General features: G+C 38.4%; 1 protein-coding gene and 1 long non-coding RNA gene across 10 annotated transcripts in view; one reads left to right on the forward strand and one right to left on the reverse strand.

Moving 5' to 3' along the window:
• The first annotated feature begins 66 nt into the window (after nucleotides 1–66).
• The window catches only part of LOC146432818 (uncharacterized), a 65,141-nt gene continuing 45,206 nt past the window's right edge, over nucleotides 67–20,001 (forward strand). For all 6 annotated transcript variants that reach the window (XR_014854336.1, XR_014854335.1, XR_014854331.1 and 3 more), the window contains exons 1-2: nucleotides 67–202; nucleotides 777–872. This is a non-coding gene — a long non-coding RNA (uncharacterized LOC146432818). The remainder of the gene's footprint in view (nucleotides 203–776; nucleotides 873–20,001) is intronic.
• RORA (RAR related orphan receptor A) overlaps nucleotides 2,229–20,001 on the reverse strand; it is a 351,708-nt gene continuing 333,935 nt past the window's right edge. For all 4 annotated transcript variants that reach the window (XM_085070849.1, XM_085070846.1, XM_085070847.1 and 1 more), the window contains 6 exons: nucleotides 18,869–18,990; nucleotides 17,495–17,627; nucleotides 16,716–16,823; nucleotides 15,179–15,289; nucleotides 13,857–13,969; nucleotides 2,229–12,626 (listed from right to left, as the gene is read on the reverse strand). In XM_085070849.1, the coding sequence (XP_084926975.1) occupies nucleotides 12,462–12,626; nucleotides 13,857–13,969; nucleotides 15,179–15,289; nucleotides 16,716–16,823; nucleotides 17,495–17,627; nucleotides 18,869–18,990 (752 nt within the window). In that variant the 3' untranslated portion in view covers nucleotides 2,229–12,461. The remainder of the gene's footprint in view (nucleotides 12,627–13,856; nucleotides 13,970–15,178; nucleotides 15,290–16,715; nucleotides 16,824–17,494; nucleotides 17,628–18,868; nucleotides 18,991–20,001) is intronic.

Consider the following 20,001-nt stretch of genomic DNA (forward strand, 5'->3'; position numbering starts at 1 on the left):
GGGCGAGTGGTGGCACGGAGCCGAGCTGCGCGGGGAGAGCCTCTCCGAGCTCAGAGCCGGGGCCGAGGCGGGGCGAATGGTGGCACGGAGCCGTGCTGCGCGGGGAGAGCCTCTCCGAGCTCAGAGCCGGGGCCGAGGCGGGGCCTGGGCAGGAGGTGGATGTCCCGGGCGGCGCAGCCCGGACCTCCCCGGGTGTTCAGAGGTGGGACCCTGGACAGGGGGTGGGTATCCCGGGCGGCTCCTCCCGCTCCGGGTGTACAGAGATGGGACTTGGGCAGGGTGGGTGGCCCGGGCGATTCGTTGCGCCCCGGGTGTGCAGAGGCGGGGGACGCCTGTCGCTGAGGGTTGGACCCGCGTGTGAGGGCTGAGGTGCCCTGCTGCCTTCATCAGCTTCCTTCCTCTCCTGGGCGTTCAGTTTCCCTGGCTCACTTCTCATGAGCAGAGCCGGGAAACATTTTTACTGATGGGCAGGCTTCCCAGTATGGTAAAAGGTGGAATTAGGGTATTCTCAGAACCCATAGGTCTGGGTGACGGAAACTCATGTGCTTGTGAAAAGGTGATACCGGTCACTGCTCTAAAGATGGGAAAATGATGAGGGCAGAATGTGTGCTTGGTGTCCTGTGACTAAAACTGGGCACTGTTACACAAATACATGAAAACACAGCAGTGATTTCGAATGGTTTCCAAACCCACCAACAAGGGCATCTTTAGCTTGCTTGCAGATCAGTTTTAAGGGCAATGATTTTAATTCTGCCCTCTTGATTTGTTTATCTTAGAGAAGCAGAAAGGTTTTCTATCCTACGGGATAGACCCACCCAGAGCCAGCCCTGGAACTTCCCCCTTGTAAGGAGTGATCTTACTTCCCAACCCAGGTATGGTTTACAGTTACACAGCTGAGTGATAAGGCTTATCTTGGTGAATGTGGCAGCTTAAATCCTACTTCAGGCTGCATCTCTTAAAACCTGCAGTATCCGTTTGGCTTTTGTTATAAAACAGTGCTACTTTCTGCTGGTGATCTTTGTACTTCCATGACATAAACATGAACATCAGGAAACACGTTTCCACTGTGAGGGTGACAAAACACTGGCACAGGTTGCCCAGGGAGGTTGTGGAGTCACCATTCTTGGAAATACTCAAAATCAAGGCATGGTCCTGGGCAAACAGCTCAAGGAGGCCTTGCTTGTGACCTCTGGAAGTCCCTGCCACCCTCAACACTTCTGCGGTTCTGTGAAATAATCAGAGGTCAAAACCACCACCTCCTAACATACAATTTAACTTTCCTTATCGGCAGGCACAGGAGGGAGTCCTCACTCTCATTTCAGAAAAATTCCTGTGTTTTATACTAAACTCTACAGTTCTTTATAAAGCTGTTCCCTAACCTGTATCTTGGTGGTTAGGAACTCTGCTGTGACTGGTCAGACAGGGCAGGAATCATGTCCTGAGGATAAGGAAATTAAATCTGTGTTTTCAGTGTCTTGACTGCTGTAGACATGGAGCTGCACTAGAACACATGGCACTGCTTAGTGCTACAGTTCTAAGAGTTACCACTTCCACTACTTTTTTTGTAGAGTTGATCTGTAGGTGAAAGCTGCTTCCAGATACAGTGTTTCAAAGATGAATCTATATCTAGAATCTATATCTGGATCATTGTCAGGCATATAAATACTGACTGTTAAAAGCTCTGTCAAGACTGAGGCATCTCTGAGTAAGTGCAGAAGGAGAATTTCACATGCCTGAAGTCTTAAGACCAAGCATGCTGCTGACACATTCAGGTGCTCCCAAAGTTAGCACAGCAGAGGGGAGTTGCACCTTTGACTTTCGACACCTAAACTGTACTAAAACTTCAATTTTGATACCCAAATGGTCATTTAGGTCTGACCCGAAGTAGTATTTCTGCAGCGAGAGTCACTGGGAGGGCCTTGTGCCAGATTTCTTGTATTTTGCACTGGATGTAGTGAACTGTGATTTCGAGAAGACACCTTCAAGGAGAGGGAAGCCACATTCATTCTGAGAAGGTTTAAAGCTCTTGTTAGCCAAATAGGGAGCTTAAAAAGTGTTTGGGGGTCATCTTGTTTCTCTGCTGCTGAACCTAACATGATGTACCTGCTAAAATAGCTCTTATATACGTGTAGCCTAATTTTGTATTAGTGCATTCCTTAGTAAATAAATATAATAAACCACAGTTCAGAAAAACAAGCGATATGCTACTGACAAAAAATTAAGACAGATTTTTCCATTAGAAGCTGAAGTTTTATTACAGGATAACAGTACATAAAGCACATCTAAAATCGATGTGTTCAATGCACTTAATAAAGGTAATGTAATATTAAAGGTACAGTTTCTAAGTACAATATAACAACATTCATATTAGAATGAAAATTGGAGTATTTAAAAGACAACATTAAATCTCTTATTTTTACAGTCATATTTACAAAATGAATCAAAATACTTTTTTCGGGACTGAGTAAAATAACAAACTTGAATATAAGCAGGCTATTGTAAGAGTGAGCTGGAAAGGTCCATGGAAGGGAAAAGTGAAGTGATTGGGTAAAGATCATTAGCAAAGGTTTAGTACAATACCACTTTAGTATTCCTCTTGATGGCTTACATTTTATTGTGGCTAGAAAAGGAATTTATACATACTGTACACATAACAGACAGCACATATTTACATGTACAGTATAATTGCATTTAAACTTGTGTGTATTTACAGAAATTTGAGCATATCACTCAACGAGGTTTTTAAGTCTCTGTGCTTAATCTTCAATCTGATGTATATTTGTAATCAGCATTTATTCTGGCGTTGGTATGTTGAACACTTAGTAAAGAGGGAGGATAAATGTTAACCAAATGGTTTTGCATAAATATATCAAACTATTAAAACAGTAGGGAGAATGTGTTCCTGGCATTACGTATAGGTTGGTACATACAAATTTAAGAGTGAGTCCTTTTCTCTTTGAAAATATCAAAAGGTGACTTAAATCAAGAAGGGAAAACAAAATTGTCATGGCTTATATTTAAATAAGATTGTAGCTTCAAGAGGTTTTTATAATTGTCCTGATAGTGTTTGCAGTTAAACATTCCACTTATGAAAATATACCCATGGTGCAGTAAAGTTTGTTTTTGTTTTTAGGTCAACAGTATGTTTGCTGTTTAAAAAAAATTATTTATATATATATATTCCTTGGATTGAGGGTATAAAAGCAGTGCATGGAAGCCAAGAACCATGGCTTTAAAATTCACTACCTTCTATTATCAAAAAGTGCAGTAAACAGAAACATTGTTATTAATAAATTGCTCAAAAATCTTTGCTAAAGATCTTATAAATTCAGTAATATTACAGAAAAATTCTAATAAATATTTAAAAGGTTAATTACCTCCTTAGTTAGATATTTGATATCCATCAGTTTTTAAGAATGAACATGAAAACAATATCTAGAATGAAAGGAACAGGGGATAGGAATACTTTGAAGGGTATATGACTACGTAAATTAAGGTATACATGAAAAAATAAAAACAAAACCCCCATACCTGACAAAACGTTGCAAATTCCACGTCTTAATTAACTTTAGTTGCTACTGGCTGTCCTTGGATATGTATGCATGGTGTATAAAGCATATCCAGGGACTGAAGTTAGCCATCCATCTATCACGGCAGATTGACAGAACATTCCTATTTACAGTAACTGGAGTTAAGTGTGTAGGCATGGCCCAGTAACATCCGCAGTTTGAGTGTGTACAGATCCTATTTAAAGTGAGGAGGGAGGAAGGCACCCAGCAGAATAACATCTATAAATTTCTGATGCAACAGGACAGAATTCTCCCAACAAGCCAAATAACTACCTCCCTTTCAGACAGACAGCATATTGTAATTACTTTATACTGGCAGATTAGATGTTTTTCTCTTTTTTTGATACAATACAGGCAGACTGTTTTAGTAACCAAAAGGATAACAAGGTGGACAGAACATTTTTAATAACGTTAATAATTAATAATGTTAATAATGTAGAAAAAAATTCTACATTTGATATCAAGTATCTGTACCGGTGAAGTAATTTTCTCCTTATTAAATATACTATAGAATAATTTATATAATGACACTATGCATTTAAAGAGAAAACCATGTCCCAAATCTTGTACTCTGATACAGGTACTTGTTGGGCATATGTTGGTGTATATATATATATACACAAATATATATATTTATATATAGTTATACTCAGTGAAATTAACAAGACCCAAAGGTGGTATTGTCTAGGAATAAAAGGGGTTTGTTTTTGTTCACAAAAGTAACTTATCTAGCACCACACATCAGAAAAACACAAAAATAGCACACTCTAGTTCTAAACAGCTATGTCTAAAATAGATTATATAGTAAAACAGATATTATACAGCATAATGTGGTATTTGATAAACAGATAAATATTTGCACTGTGTAGGCTGTTTATAGTATAATTTTATCTATACAGAATGAAAGCAAAAAGTTAACTGTATAGAGGTGAGCAGAACAACATTAAATATTATGACTCCAAAGCAGAGACAAAGTTAGAGTTGAAAGAATAGAGCAAGATAAAATGTTTACAGGCCATTACAAGTCCTTAAATTAGTAGTAAAATAAGGAATCAGTTGCTCAAGTTTAAGAAAGCAGTAAACAAGAGATTGCATTTACATGCAGATGTCTAAAACTTGTATTTCTTTTAAATCTATGCACAAAAAGTCATTTGTTTTTATTGCTTGACATTCAGTTATGGCTAGAATATTTTTAACCTTTTTTTTGTACTTTGGAAACAAGAATATTGTTAAAGGTGCCATAAAAATGGACAACATTGAAAACAGTTTGCAAATAAACCACCTAACACTGCAGTTCTTTATACATTTTAAAAAGCCTTGTCTGGGGTTTGTCATATGTTAAATATATTTAATCTGGGAAAATACATTGTAGCTTGAAGCCTCCCATTGGCCCAAACATCCAATACAAAAACACATCTCCAGAAAAGGAGCAGGCAGACAATACAGTTACATATAAAGAAGCAGCCAGTTAATGTCCTAATACTTCAAATATTGACCACTGTTCTGTAACTTGTTTCTAAATCAATGTAGAAATGAGGAACATTTTGGATTTAAAAAGGTGTACAGTACGTATGCCTTTTTGTGAAATAAAATTCACTGTATTGCTTATGAATTCTCTGCATTAGATATAGATAGCATTACAGATTGTAAGTTCCTGTAAAGTTTGTGCATCTACATTAAGACTTTGTGGGGTAATTTAGGGTAGTGTTTCTCAAACCGAAAGTCACAACTGGTTGTTTGAACACTGCCCAAGTGTTTAGGTTATGATCAAAACGCCCTGCCAGGCACACCCAGCTCGGTTCTTTGTGAAGTGCAGGTTCTCCAGCGCGGAGCACACACTTGTGCTGGCTGTGGGAGCACACTGGGCAGGGAACTCGGGAGCTGCAGCTCAGCCCCACGGCCTGGAGGAGCTGCAAGAGCCGGCAGAGGTCTGCAGTTTGCGTTTGCAGTGGCCGGACAGTTCCGAGGAACCAGCAGCAGCTTGGTTCCCTCAGTTAGGAAATGCTGCCAGTAATTCCAGCTGATTCACACTCCCTGCCCCAGGAAACGTAAGTTAATTCCAACACAGAGAAGAGCCCTGTGCAGAAATATAGCTCACAGAGATTGTGCTTTCAGAAACCTTGAGAAACACTAAATAGGAACACAAGTATACATAGGACATATGAACACTGAAAACATGCAGATGTTAACAAAAAGTGTGATGTCACACATCAAGTTTAACAACTTGATTGTGAAGTTCAGCTTGAAGAAGTAACAAGATTATGAGGGAAGACACACAAGTGAATATTGTGGCAGAAGAAGTGAACCTATGAGTATTGATCTGAAGCCTTTATCATGTTTTGTTTCTTATTTGGATAGCCTACTTATTGCTATAAAGTTATTGCTATATTCTACCAATGATAAAGGCAAAAAAAAAAAAAAGACAAACAGCAACATTACATATGGAAAAGGTAGAATACAGCTTCTGTTTTGATGTTAAAATTCTATTTAGTACCTGAATAAAGTTCCAAAGATAGACTGTATATTATGTTATGTATTTTTCCCCTCAAGTCCAGTGACTTAGCATTATGTAGCAAGCCATTATCACAGTACTAGAATTAAAGCACACACTGCAAGGATTTTTAAATAAATACTCATTTACATTTTAAAACTTTTCTTTTTGTTGTTGTATTTGGTATCTGTCTGCATTTGCCCTCATTTCCACCAAATTATTTACTGACAGGAATATTTAAACAAAAAGAAAGTAAGAGGCTAATATTCAAATATATTAATGGATGAAACTTTAAAAGTAATAAATATTAGTATTAATAATTAAAAATAATTCTAATAGTTATATTTCTCCAGCAAAGAAAATAAAGATGTTCTGTGCAATCTGAATCAGCTAGCACAGGTAGAATTTCATACAATGAATACTCAAGAGAAAATTGCTTATTTTTGGATACTGTATATTAAGTGCTGTTTCTGATATTTATATTAATAGGTCTATCTACATAGGGGAGTTTAGGAATGTCTAGGGGAGAAAAATACACGTTTGCACAGCTTATACTGTGTAACCTGTTTTGTTCATCAAGTACAGACTGGGGACTGTCTATGCCAATCCAAAAAAAGATATTGTAATGCTTGGATCATCCCACTACACAGTTAAAACATCTTATAGAGATTGTCCATTCTAAGAGTATGTTTAATTGATATGCAAGTATGTAAAGAATAGGGTCCATTGTGAATCAGCACTAGGAATTTTGTTCTACAGAAGATGCCAGAATACCAGCTGATCACACTTGCTAAGCACTTGTCTGCCTTGGAAAGCCATTCCAAGCTAAACTCGACTGTCAGCTTGTGAAACCAAAACTACCGTTTCCCTATTTATTAAGCAATCTAAAGTAACCAACTGGAAGCTGTAATACCCATGAAAAAAACCCCCAAAGATACTGGGAAACTGTGGCTTTCTGCAAGCAGACAGACAGATTTGATGGAGAAATCAAATTCGCTCTCTTGCCAACATAACCAAAGTCTTGAAGTCTTGCTCATTTTGTTCGTAGTTGTTTTATTTGCCTCTCTACTTGCCTTTTCAAAATAATGTGAAGCCATAAAACAAGACTAATTGGGACAGGCTTCCAGCATCCTATGGTTTGGGACTGGGAGACTTCCTAAACACTGCTGGGTTTTGGTGCCATTGTAAAATCACTTGGAATTGCTGTATTTGATGTACTAGGTATGAAAATGTCTTCAGCCTCAGTGTTTCTTTCCAGTCAGATATTTGCTTTACCATGAAACATCTGCAACAATGACAGACAACATGTGAAGTGTTGTTCTTGTATTCCTGCAGATCTGTGTTCCTTTCTATGTGACTTCACTGCTGAAACTTTATGACCTTTTCATTCTTACTGTACTCTCATAAACGGATTCATTTTCTTTGACAATAATTTAAATACTAAAAAGCCATTTTCTATTGCCGAACACTGAATTTCGGCTGGAAAAGTAGTCCTGTCATTATAAAAATGTCCAGAGGGTATTGAAATGAATTTCAATTATTTATTTAGTGGGTCAGCATTTATTTTCTAAAATATAATTGCAAAATCTTTGCGCTGTTTGGAGTACTTTTGTTTTGAGCAAAATACCGACCAAAAAGCAGCTCTACTGCAAAAGTGAGAAAGAGAATGAGGCACGCGTAGAGCATTTAGTTAAAAAAAAAATCCAGTTCTCTTGTGCCTGGGGGCAGGGAAGAAATACTAGCATATTTTTAAAAAGTAATTTGTTCCACCAGCAGTACTGGCCACCCTGTTGAAGAGTTTTAGAAGATCCCTGAGCACATTAGTTTCTGACTCATAACCCCAGCTCCAAAATGATAGGGCGTCTCTTGTTGATAACGAGATGGATTGTCATTCACAGTTAAGTCAATCATAAGGTGCTTATCTATTTACCCTTTTCTTCACCAATCAGCACAAAGAACTGTCAGAAAATAACTTTTATTTTTCTTTTTTAAATAATAAAAGGGCACAAAATTTAAACAATCAATGTTTTGTGACAGTGGTTTAGGATTATTATCTGGCTGCCCCTCAACAACAGACAAGTGATTCAATCGACATTCCTTAGCAAAAAAAAAAAAAAAAAGAAAAAAGAAAAAAAAGGAAAGAAAAGAAAAAAGGCAAAAAAAAGAAAAATCCTGTACAAATATGTATTTTTCCCTGAGGGATCAAGGTTACACCCGCAAGTGCTCTATGTACATATTGCACTGTAGAGGAATGAAGAACATGTGCAAAAAAAGCAACAATGATTGAAGCTTACTAATCAAACCTTTTAATCATGACTGCTATGTCATCTTGCATTTTGGAATGTCGGAACACAGCTATTCCTTTAATCTAAAATGTAAAAAAAAAAAAAAAAACCAAAACAAAAAAGAAAGAAAAAGAAAAACACACCTCTACTATGGCACATTCAATGAAATAAAAAGTTTTCCAAAGACAAATAGACAAATTCCATCAAGAAAATAATACAAAGTTCGTTCGTTTGTGGTTTTTTTTTTTTTGTTTTTTAGAAAAATTACATTACTTTCTTTCATTGTTTCACATTACAAAATCTTTTTTTTTTAATGTTTACACAAATCACATTTTATTGCAGGAATATTTCAAGTGCCATCAAACATTTATAGAAGGGTTAAAAAAATAGAAGTCTCTCTAAAGTGGTCCAGACAAGGCTTTGTATAGAATAAATCTTTTTTCCACCTTCTATTTTTGACTTAAGTATTTTGAATACATTTTCTTTATTCCATTGACACTTAACAGCCTAGAAGCAGCCACTCACACGTCCCACACATACACTCATGTGCGCACACAATGGACTCTCTCACACACACACAGGTGCACATACACAGATATCTTGGTATCCACACTAAGATAGATAAGCTAATAAAGAACAACCAAACTTAAAAACAGCCTCCCTTTTTACCTAATTCCATACGTCAAACAACGCTGGAGGTGAAGACATATATTAGGGTGGTTCCAGATGACAGTACAGTCTACTAGCTCTTCCTAGAAAGCCAGAAAACATCTCCAGGGATAGATATAACTCCCAAGGAAAATATCTTTGCAGACTCTAAGGACCAGGTCATCAAAACTTAAAATACTATGTTCTGCTATCCTAGTGTCTTTATTTGTAGTGAACTGGGCAGATTATCAAAATACTCATGGGAATATCCATTGACCTCCAGTGATTCTTAACTGGCAGATCACATGACAGCAGGCCACAGTCACAGGGATTTTGCAGAGGGTGTTTCCTCTGCAAACAGTTTCCTCTGCTGTGCTGGGGTCTTACATGGCCATCTCTGACCAGCCACTCTGGCGTTATTCTGAGTCCCCTTTCACTAAAACCTCCTTGGCAACAGATGTCTTAACAGCACGTCTGCTGTGCTGGATCCCTTCTTTGTCCTCACCATGAAAAAGAACTCAAAAATTACACTGTGTTGCCAAGTGGCTGTTCACTGATCAGGAAAGCAGTTACTTGGGGTGTGTATGTTCAGCCTGATTTAACAAGGTCCTAGTACACATGAGCTCCCACAAACTCAAATGACAGTACTTTCTGGCCAGGAAGATGACTTTCAGCTAAGGCCCTATTTGAAACCTTGTTATCGTTATGTATTTTATTAGTAAATGCTCCAAAAATTGTATTGTCAATGACTTATGAGTGTAAATATACTAAACAGATTCCAAACAAAACCACTGGCACCTAGATGCCTGGTAAAGTACTAATAGCCATCATGAAAAGGGAAGAACAGGATGTGACTGAAAACTAATCCCCAAATATTTTGCCTGGTAGTCTACATATTGTCAGAAGTAGGAGTTGCATCTTGCTCTCTAAAAAAGTACAGGTCTTACTTCATTATTCATTAGTTGACACTGAGATTAAGTTTAGTTGATCTTTACAGGACTAGCACCTAAGGCTGGTCACATTCAGAAAACATTTGTTAGTTAAAAGGGTTGCTTCAAAAATAGGAACACACATTAGAATGCAAGTACCATATCGTGCCAGTTACTCCAATAAAGTAAACAATGATCCTAGGAAAAGTGTTTCAGTGGGAGTGGAGAGAGCATGTGCTGGGCTGTGAGCCATCTCTTTGGGAGCAGGAAGGATGGAGCAGGAAAAAGATAGCTCTGTGGGCTTTTTCCAAAAGCCCTCTCCTGCCTTCATCCCAGTGCTCACAGTGTTGCAGGTGTTCCCCTCCCACACTCCAGGGCACTGCTCTGAGGAGTAAGCATGATGCTCTCTTCTTGCTCCCCTTTCAAACCCTAGAGATGAGTGATAGCTGTAGCCCTCCCTGATGTGCTAGACTGGAACATTTTTCATCAGGGTCATAGATAAATGTCTCAATTTGACCCCAAAGGAAACATGTTCAAATCATAGAATAAACTTATACTTTGCTAATAAGAACCCACTGACCTGATTCTCCTTTTTAAAACACTTAGGCTTCAGTGTGCTTCTATTCACTTGTTATTTCACAGCAACCATAACATATATGAGAGATTGTTTACCCTTAGAAATTAAACCAGTAGGGTACATTCTGTCTCATTCCTTCTCCTTTTTTGAAGTTCCCAGCTTTTTCTTAGGTACTTCATCAGAAACTGCATTTGTGTTGGCCTACAGGGCATCCAGTTATGCATCTTCATCTCATCCGAACCCAATTATACACCTCTGGCTTAAACAGCCACAGTTTAATTTGTGATGTCGATTATGTGAATCTGCTTCCTTCAGAACTACATTTACTGTCAGCTTTGCTCAGAGACAGAATTCTTCCTGAAGGGAATGCTAATTAATAACACTGCAAGATTTGCTTATTGGTTGGTTATGCAGTACAGGAATCAGAATTACAGAATGCAGATTTCTGTTATTAATGACTTCCAGGCTTGTACCAAGTACAAACCAATGCTTTCTAGCAACAGTGTGCCCTTCCTTTGTTAGTCTGTCCCCATCTGATCAACTTTAAAGTGCGTCTTTTTAAACAAGGAGAGCAACAAACTTCTCTGCTCAGCTCTCTGAAACTGAACTGCTGGAAAAACTATGGGCAGTGTGTCTCATCTCAGTGAAGTCAAAGACAAACCTATGGATTTGGATAGGCTACAGCTTGGAGTTTGAAGGCATTGTTTACGATATGGAGTACAAAAGTATGTAATATTACGTATAAAAATTACTTTTCCTCAGACATGTCATACACACATACTTTTACTGTAGATACAGACTTGAGTAAATACTTTCAAACCTGGATTTATGGTGGGCAGAAGTACACTATTTAATAGTCTGATTTTCAAAGATGCTGTGTCACTAATTTGTAAATGATTTGTAATTAATTAGTTTAACTCTGACAGCGGAAACTCAGCACCTTTGAAAATGAGGCTTTTGACTCATACACCTAAACCAGAATTTAGGCATGTAATTTGAAACGTCCAGGTTTGAAAGATTTGAAAATAAAAGTACCTTTGAATTTGACTTCTGAAAAATTATTTTAATGTAGAAAATTGTCGTTATTTTCAACTCTTTAAAAAAATCTGTAACCATTTCAGGATATGACCAGCCTCTCTTTAAAAGTAACATGGAAAACAGCAGCATAAATACCTCCCAATGTACCAGTACCTGCCAAACCTTTTTCAGTTAAACTTGAATTTCTGGTGCACATGCAACACAACAATGAACACGCTAGCATTTAATTTAAAGAAAAAGGTGCAAAATGAAAGTGCCTTATCAATTCAACAAGAAAAGCTATACCAGTAACTACATTTTATATTAATTAAAACAATATATAAACAATATCTCTTTTGCTATATATAGTCTTCATGCCCATTTACCCTGTAATATATTATAATGCTATTGTTGCTATTGCTATGGACCCTTTTCATGCCGTTCTGTCTACTGGCAAACAGTGGTAGGTGAAAAAAAATTGTCCTTCATGAAACAATGAGCAAGTTGTGCAAACTGATGCTGAAATCTCTGCAACGCACACCAGTCGCTGATTACTAGGTGGACTCTGTTCTGACCAACAAATTGATTGTTCTGTCAAAAGTCTGGGCAGTGAACTACAGGAGAAAACAACCTTCTGACATTAGTACCCTCAGTCTGTGTAAACAGAGGTCAAGGATTGAGAAGTTGAGACAGAAAAAGGGTCCATATTTGTAGGCATAATGGAAATCATATGCATGAGAAAAACAAGTTCAACTTTGTTTCATTGTTTCCCATCCTTCGCCTGACCCCGACCGCCAAGAGATGTGCAGTGTGTTGGCTCCCTAGGTCTGTGCAGGGCCATATAAAGTGTCTTGGTTTTCTTTCTTTTTTTTTTTCCTTTTTTTTTCCTTTCTTTTGTTTTAATGTTTGTACTTCAGACATTCTAGAGGTGCTTAGGTGATACGTTTACCCATCAATTTGCATTGCTGGCTCAAACTCTGAAGTGAACAACTCCTTGTAAAGTGGAGGAAAATGAAGTCGCACAATGTCTGGGTATATTGCTTTAAATGCCATAAGCTTTTCTGTATGTCGTCCACACAGTGCTCTTAAAGTAGACACTTTGCATATTAACTGTAAAAAAATGAACACAAGTCATACGGTCATACATGGAACCAGGCCGCCCAATCTTGCTGTAAGGATTAAAGCTCTCCCAAACCAAATTTTTTACCTTTACAAGGGCATTTCAGATGCACAGTCATGGATGTTTTCTAAAGGTATTTAAGTCATGGACTCACAGCTATTTGTGAAATAATCTTTTTTAGGTTCCTAGGAAAATGTGGCATGAGGTTTCCTTGGGGGATTGATAAACAAGTGTTTTAGGGCTGATCTTCATCCATTAAACCATCCTCTTGGAAGATGGCAATCCCAACTGCTTTTTAAACTAACTGTGAATTTTATGAAGGGAACTGGCAATGCAATAGATTAGCCAAATAAGGTGAAAAATACGTACTTCAAAAATACCACTGGGATACTCCTGAAGTTACTGACTAAAGTACTTGTATCAAAGCACATGGAAGACTTTCTTCCAACAAAGGCATCCTAAGTATACCTTTATATACTTAGAGAGAAGAATTACATGAGCTAGGTTCAGAAATGAAGAAAATCTGCAGAGCCTGGGCTGGACCATCCTGCTTCTATTGTAACTCATTCTGTGGTGTGAAAGCATAAGCTTTCTGGCTGTGCAGAGCTGTAAAAGGAACTACCTCTGCAAGGCAGAAGTGCCCATCTTGCCCCAGTTCTTCAGATTTACTTGTAACAACCCACCACTTCTCCATTTCTGAGAAATTACATGAACAAACTTTAGATAATGGTAGGTAGTGCCTCTTTTTCCTAGGCATCAGTATTTGGAAGAACTGAGAAAAAGGCTGTGTGGGGAATTTCTCGTGGAAGTCTGAAAAACAAGTTTAGTTTGCATATTGCATGTTGTAACAACTTAATTGTCATGCAGGCAGAGATGCCACAAGGATTAAGGCATGCATGTCGTAGCACTGAAATAGTATTCTGTGTGGCAGGAGTGTTGTGTAGGAGAGCTACGATAAAAACCTTCATCACTTTTCATGAAGCTCCATACAAAAATACTTCCTTTCAGACCATTATCAACCTTGTTCCTAGTATATCATCATTTCAGCTCTTCTAGGTTTTAGTAAATAGTGTCAGCTGAGCAGCTTGATTTTGAACAAAGAATTCTGGCTTTATAAATAACAAATTAACTGTGTAAGAGCTTTTACCCCATAATCAGGGCAGTGTTCAGAAGAAGCCATTCTTTCACAGTCACATGGCATGGCTCAGGGTAATTCTTACCTTTGTTAGAATTCCATCTTCTCGGTGGTTCTTCTGTAGGACGTGCTGAAGTGCTAGCTGGATCTTCTGTTGGAGTTTTTCAATTTTTACTTTCTCCTGAAGCCATGAGCGATCTGAATATAAATGGAGTTAAAACCTCTAGTACTACACACGATTCACAGCGCTCCAGGAAGTACTAAGTCTGTTACAGATTCATCTTTCCTGCTTGCAACCTTCCTTCCACTTGTTATATACTTTCATATAGAAAATGGGTTTCAAAATTAATGGGTTTTGAAATGCGTTTATTAGACGCACTTAAAAGTTACTTTTATAAAGCCCTTAATTAGGAGAGAGCAATGTATCTGAGTAAGATCTATTATTCATTTGCTAACAAAAGCTGTAAAATGCAGGGTGTTTACAAAATGAGGCTAGCAACTTTTTACTGGGAAATTATTAGATCCTATAACCAGTAAGTAGTTGGAGAGGATCTTCTTGCTAAGATCTTCAGTGACTTACAGAAAAATCAGATGCAAAGACTCAGCTACTAACAAAAAAAGCAGCTCAACTTCCTGGCAGACAAGTAGTAGTAGCTGCTACATTCCCTGTGTGACAGAACTGCAGGGTTCTGTGGCTTGCTAAGACACACGACTAACACACTGTCCTGTCTGGCCAACAGCATGAGAACGTTATTTATGATAGACTCAATGGACCCATAGACTAAATAAACCCACCATTGCTAACAGACCACCACTTCCATCACCACTCCTGAGTCCACTATGTCCACCTGACCTAAGAAGCCTTTCCAGAACCTGGAGCACACTGTGCACATCTAGCTGTGATTATTAACTTATTTTAGCTACAGGCATGGCAGACTTGGGGTGACTTGGATGTCTGGCATAATTCTCAGTGGGGACAGATACCTAAATTACATTGGTATCTTTGTACCACACTAAAATGGCAACACCTGAAGTTTTCTGTTGTGCTGCAGCTGCAAACTCACACACATGGGAAGCTGACTATGGGAGTTCTGTAACTGCATGTCTCTCCAGGACTGGCCCACAGGTTTCACTCACATGCATTTAAGACTTTGCAAAGAAGCCAAATCCTCAACAAGGTGAAAATATGGAAAACACGGGCTTAGATTAGGATTTCCAATTTAACAAATCTGTTCCTAAATTCATAGTTTTAGTGTGTTTATTCAAGTAAAAATTTTGTTGAAGGAGACACTCAAAAAGATGATGACATTTCCACAGTATCTGATAATCCTATCGTTATCATTAAAAAGACATCAAATTATAAACAACCTCTACTAAATAAACCTAGAGGAAAGCTTCATCTCTTACCTGCTGACATTAAAACAAACGCAGAAAACAAAGCTATCTCATCTTCTGTCAGGTGCATAGAACATAAACTTTTTCCAAATTCAAACACAAAGCTAATGAAGTCTTCACAACCTGCCAAAAAGAAGATATAGCTCTTGTTACATTGTTTGAAACTACTTCAGGGCTACAGAGTTGCTGACTTCTTCTGATGGAGATGAGATGTGAAACACTTCACAGGTGAATGGTCTTCTCCTTAAGGACTGTGAAGTGACGGCAGTGAGATCTCACTCATCCTTGAGAGTACTACCACCCCACTCCCACAAGTCCCCAGCTCCCACATCCTGGCACCCAAGACTGAAGGTTTTGCACACTGCATCTTTTCTATATTAGGTTCTTGTGGGGTAAATACGGATAAATCTCAAGCCATTTATTTCCAAGCTTGAAACTGGTTTATCTTTGTTTCTGTTCTAAATGGAATTTTGTCACATCAGTGTGAACTGGAGGCTCAAAATGTGGACTTAGGAAGTTCTCATTTTAAGACTATTGAGCACATGGAGTGGGGGAAGAGAGAGGCACACAAGGGACATGCAGGAAGCAAAGGGAGAAGCCAAGGTCTGATTGAACACGGTTCATGCAGAAGAGGAACTCTGTCTCCTTCTATCCATTCTCTTGCTCACACAGGTGTTATTCAGGTTACTGCTGCTGTCACACATGCAGGTACACATTCTTTAAAAGTGAGTCCTGCTCTAAAGGGCATCACAACCTGAGAGAAGAGGGTTTTCCTCAGCCCCCCCAGCTGAAACTTATGGATACAGCTGGTAACAAATCCAAGTTATATTTCCTTGGAGCCCAAAATTGTTTGCACTCTGACCTTGTACCTTGAGGTGTTTTAGAAAGGCAGAGAATGCTTCAGTGATAGTCCAGCATTCTCCGCTAATATATTTTCTCTGCCCTCCAGAATGGCTTACAGCCCAAATCTATACCCAGTCAATACATCCTTTTAAATTAACAAAAATACATGGCAAAAAGAATTCAAAATGGTATGTGGTTTAATTAAAAAAAAAAAAGATTTATAGTATTTTACCTACAAATAACTGGACTTGGTACATTTTAAAACACCATTAACATCTTCAAAGCAGTAACGTCAGTATATCCAAAATTAGCTTAAAATCTGCTGCCTTTTCCAACAGGATATATGAAGTGTTACATTAGATATGAAATCTGGGCTTCTGTTCTCAACAAGTGAGTTCAAACTGCTCTACCCTAATCAAAATGCTGAACTTCAACACCAACAATCCTTAACTGCACAGAGTTAAGCTGTTTTACCTCCTGAAATCAGCTTGGCCTCAAACAGAGCCAGCATGACTGCTTACAAAACAGCAGTTTGAGTTCCAGAACTCTTTGATTTGAATACTATAGACTGATTTTTCAAAGCAGCTGTTTCCCCTTGCTTTTCCATCTTACTATTTTTATTCTGGGGGTTTTTTTTTTGTTTTTTTGGGTTTTTTTTTGTTTTGTTTTGTTTTTTTTTTTAAGACAACATTTGACATTTCCTTACCTAAGGACTTGAAAACCTCTGGGCTAGCATACTTGCCATCAAAGTAGACTGTGTTGTTCTGGGAGTCAAAGGCACGGCACATTCTGATGAACACAACCTCTAAAGACCCTAAAACAGAAACAATGTATGTTTGACTACAGAAGGAGAGACTTCAGTTGCAAAGAGCAAGTGAGGATTTAAAAATAATGCTCTGCATTCATTATCAATTGAGTAGAGTAGTAGTTTGCTGTGGTGTAACAGAGCATAGTTTAGTTTGCTGGTAGAATTAAAAGAATTCCCATAAACCCCTTTAGAAGTTGTTGCTAAAGCAACTTAGTTAATGCTAATAAACTCTACTAATGTTTTTAGAGTAATGAAGTCTCTGAAGCCAAAGCTGCTCATTTAAATTTATTTTCACAAAACCTTGACAACTTAGTCCAGTATTTGTAACTTGCATTACTTCTGCATGATCTTGCATAGAACACTCAGTATTTTTACCTTGAAATATTCACTATTAGCAATCCAAAATAAAAAAAAATTAATCCAACTTTTACATTTTAATGCACTCATTGCTCCCTTTGTCCATAATGAAAATTTAATAGGTAGACTTGAACTCCTTCTCCCCAGAAAAACTAAGATGATGTTACTTCAAAGACAGACAATTTGCAAGGTTTTCTCTTATTTAATTTGAAATTATCATTGTACTATATATAAATATACGTGTATGCAACCAGTGTATACGTGTAACACCTTCCTCAGGTAAAACTAATAGAAGCAGACCTTAAAACTGACCCACATACCTGCTTTTAAAAGCACAATTTGATCATTTTGACACAGTTCCATAAAGCCATCAATGCGTTTGGCAAATTCCACTACATACTGTATAGCTTCTGTTATTTTGACTGCGCATAACTGCCACATTACCTCCCTTTGCTGTTTGAGAGAGAAGAGAAATTCAAAAATTACTAACCAAACTTTGGAAAGCTCATTGCCAGAAAGTAAAACTGAGCTAAAAAAAGCCAACAACAAAACAACAGCACGATGGAGTGAATTCTCTCCAGCACTCCTGGCTACAGTCTGCTTATAAGACAAGGAGAATTGACCTCAAAGCCAAGGCATCACGTGGATGAGTGACAATGCAACTATGGAAGACTTCTTCAGTCATGTCAGAAGAGATCCAGGTTAGAGTATTTTTATTTCATAAGCCAAAAATGTCAAAGTGTAATGATTCTGGTCAATTCAGTGGGAATTTTATTCACTGCATGAAAATAAAATGCCAGTTTACATCAGCAAGGCATGATCATATTTTATCTATCATCTTCTCTATTTTGTACTGAATGTAAATTATCAACTTAGCTCATCTTCAGAAGGATACCTATAAAGACATTCATATGTGAAGATCATCTTGTTAACAACATAAAGAAGGCATGCAAGTAGTGAGTTTTTCCAATGTTGATAATAATGCAGAATGAAATCACCTAAGTAGAAAAAAATTATATTCCTAAAGGTTAAATATTTTTCTGGGAAAATGAAAAAATATGTTCAAAGAACAGTGTGCTTCAGCAGTGCTTCCCAAGGCCATTTTCCAAAAGTAGCCAATTGGTAGTAGTTTGTGGATGGAAGGCATGTTGGAAATAACATTGATTAGATCTTACAATACCCTGGTGGCATGGCAGCACTGTGCTGCTAGTCCACAGGTAAAACCCAAACACTGAGGGACAACTGGAGCATGAATCAGGATTACAGTGAACCCTGAAGGCTGAAAATCTGATCGAGTTCTGTGTTTATAAACTGAAAACAAAACACAGCATGTAACAACAGAATTTGGTGGCTTCAGCTTTTGTTGTTGTTGATCCAGGAGATTACAAATTAAGAAAAGAAAACAGCATGCCAATTAGGATGGAAGAAAATTCCTATTGTTTCCTATCCCTCTTTTTCAGAGACAGATTTCAGGAGAATGGCATTGCCTTTTCCTATACTCGTAAAAATCACAAATGCAAAGGACCCTGACCATCTTGCTGCTTTTTATTCTAGTGTATTATTTTTTTTTGAAAACACACAGAAATACACATTCCTGATAGTAAAGATAAAGCAGTGAAAAAGTGAATTTTGCAGTGTGTTATGGAAATACCATGCTTTAAAGAAACCATGCCGTTGCTTGGCATGTTTTATACCTTGTTCTGATAGTTCTCAATTTCTTCCTGCAGAAAAGTTTGCCATGTTATCTGCTGTAACTCCTCTCTCAAGTACTGGCAAGTTTCCATGTGTGACTTGGAAATATTCTGTGCAAGATGTTCTAAAAGAAAGAGCAGAAAGCGACGCACGTTAAAAATGCAAAGCTGTACCTTCAGACACGAGAAAAGCTCGCATATTTCAGTTGCAACAGGGGGAGGGGAGAGGGTGAGCTGAGAGAGAAAACTGCTTTAATTGGAGTCTCCTTGGAATGGGCTGCGGAAAAACGCAGCCATTTAACGCCCGGCCGAGCCCGCGGCCGTGCCCGGAGCTGCCGGCAGAGGGCGCGCGGCGCACGCGCAGCGCTGGGCGCCAGCGACCCACGACTGGGAAATCGAGGCAAAGCGGGTTGTGCGACAAGGGGCACACGGAACCCGCTGGGTCACAGCCGTCACTGGACACCCGGGCTCGGAGATACACCACGGAGTACAGCCACAGGAAACTATGGGGAGAAGCAGGGTGATGGACACCTCGAGTGAGGGCACAGCCGTGCTGAACGCAGACGCTGTCAGGGACAGGGACAGAGCCGCACCGCCAGCCAGGAAGAGCTGCCAGTGCCAAGGCTTTCCAATAGAGAAATATAGTTATAACCTCTATCTAGCACTCTCTCAAGCAGGACTCGTCCCATGAGGCTGCGTGGGTGGGAAAAGTGTCTTTTTTTTCCCCTTACCCTCATATCACAAAAAAAAAAAAATCAGGAAAAATGCATCAACTGGAGAATCCAGATTATCAAGATAACACAGTAAAAGATCACTAACACTAGGGGTTTTTTTCCCCTCAGCTTTAGAGTAATCACCTAGTTTTACAATTTAAAATTTCCATATGATGTTTGAATTCCAAATAAAATTATTTCCTGCTGCTATACTTGACTAAAAGACCTATAGGGCAGATTTACATTTATTAATAAAACTCGGTTCCATAAACCTTTAGGACACCTTCAAAAGCCTGAATGGAATTTAGACAGCTGAGTTCCATTTTTACTTTGTCATTCTCTTTTCTATCCTGACCCTTCAGGTGAGCCAGTTCTCCTATTTTAGCATGTGGCAAGTAGAGGCCTGGGGACTTATCGCACAAT

This window comes from Lichenostomus cassidix, chromosome 10, assembly GCF_008360975.1.
Source record: "Lichenostomus cassidix isolate B80296 chromosome 10, HeHo_3.0, whole genome shotgun sequence".
NCBI classification, from domain to species: domain Eukaryota; kingdom Metazoa; phylum Chordata; class Aves; order Passeriformes; family Meliphagidae; genus Lichenostomus; species Lichenostomus cassidix.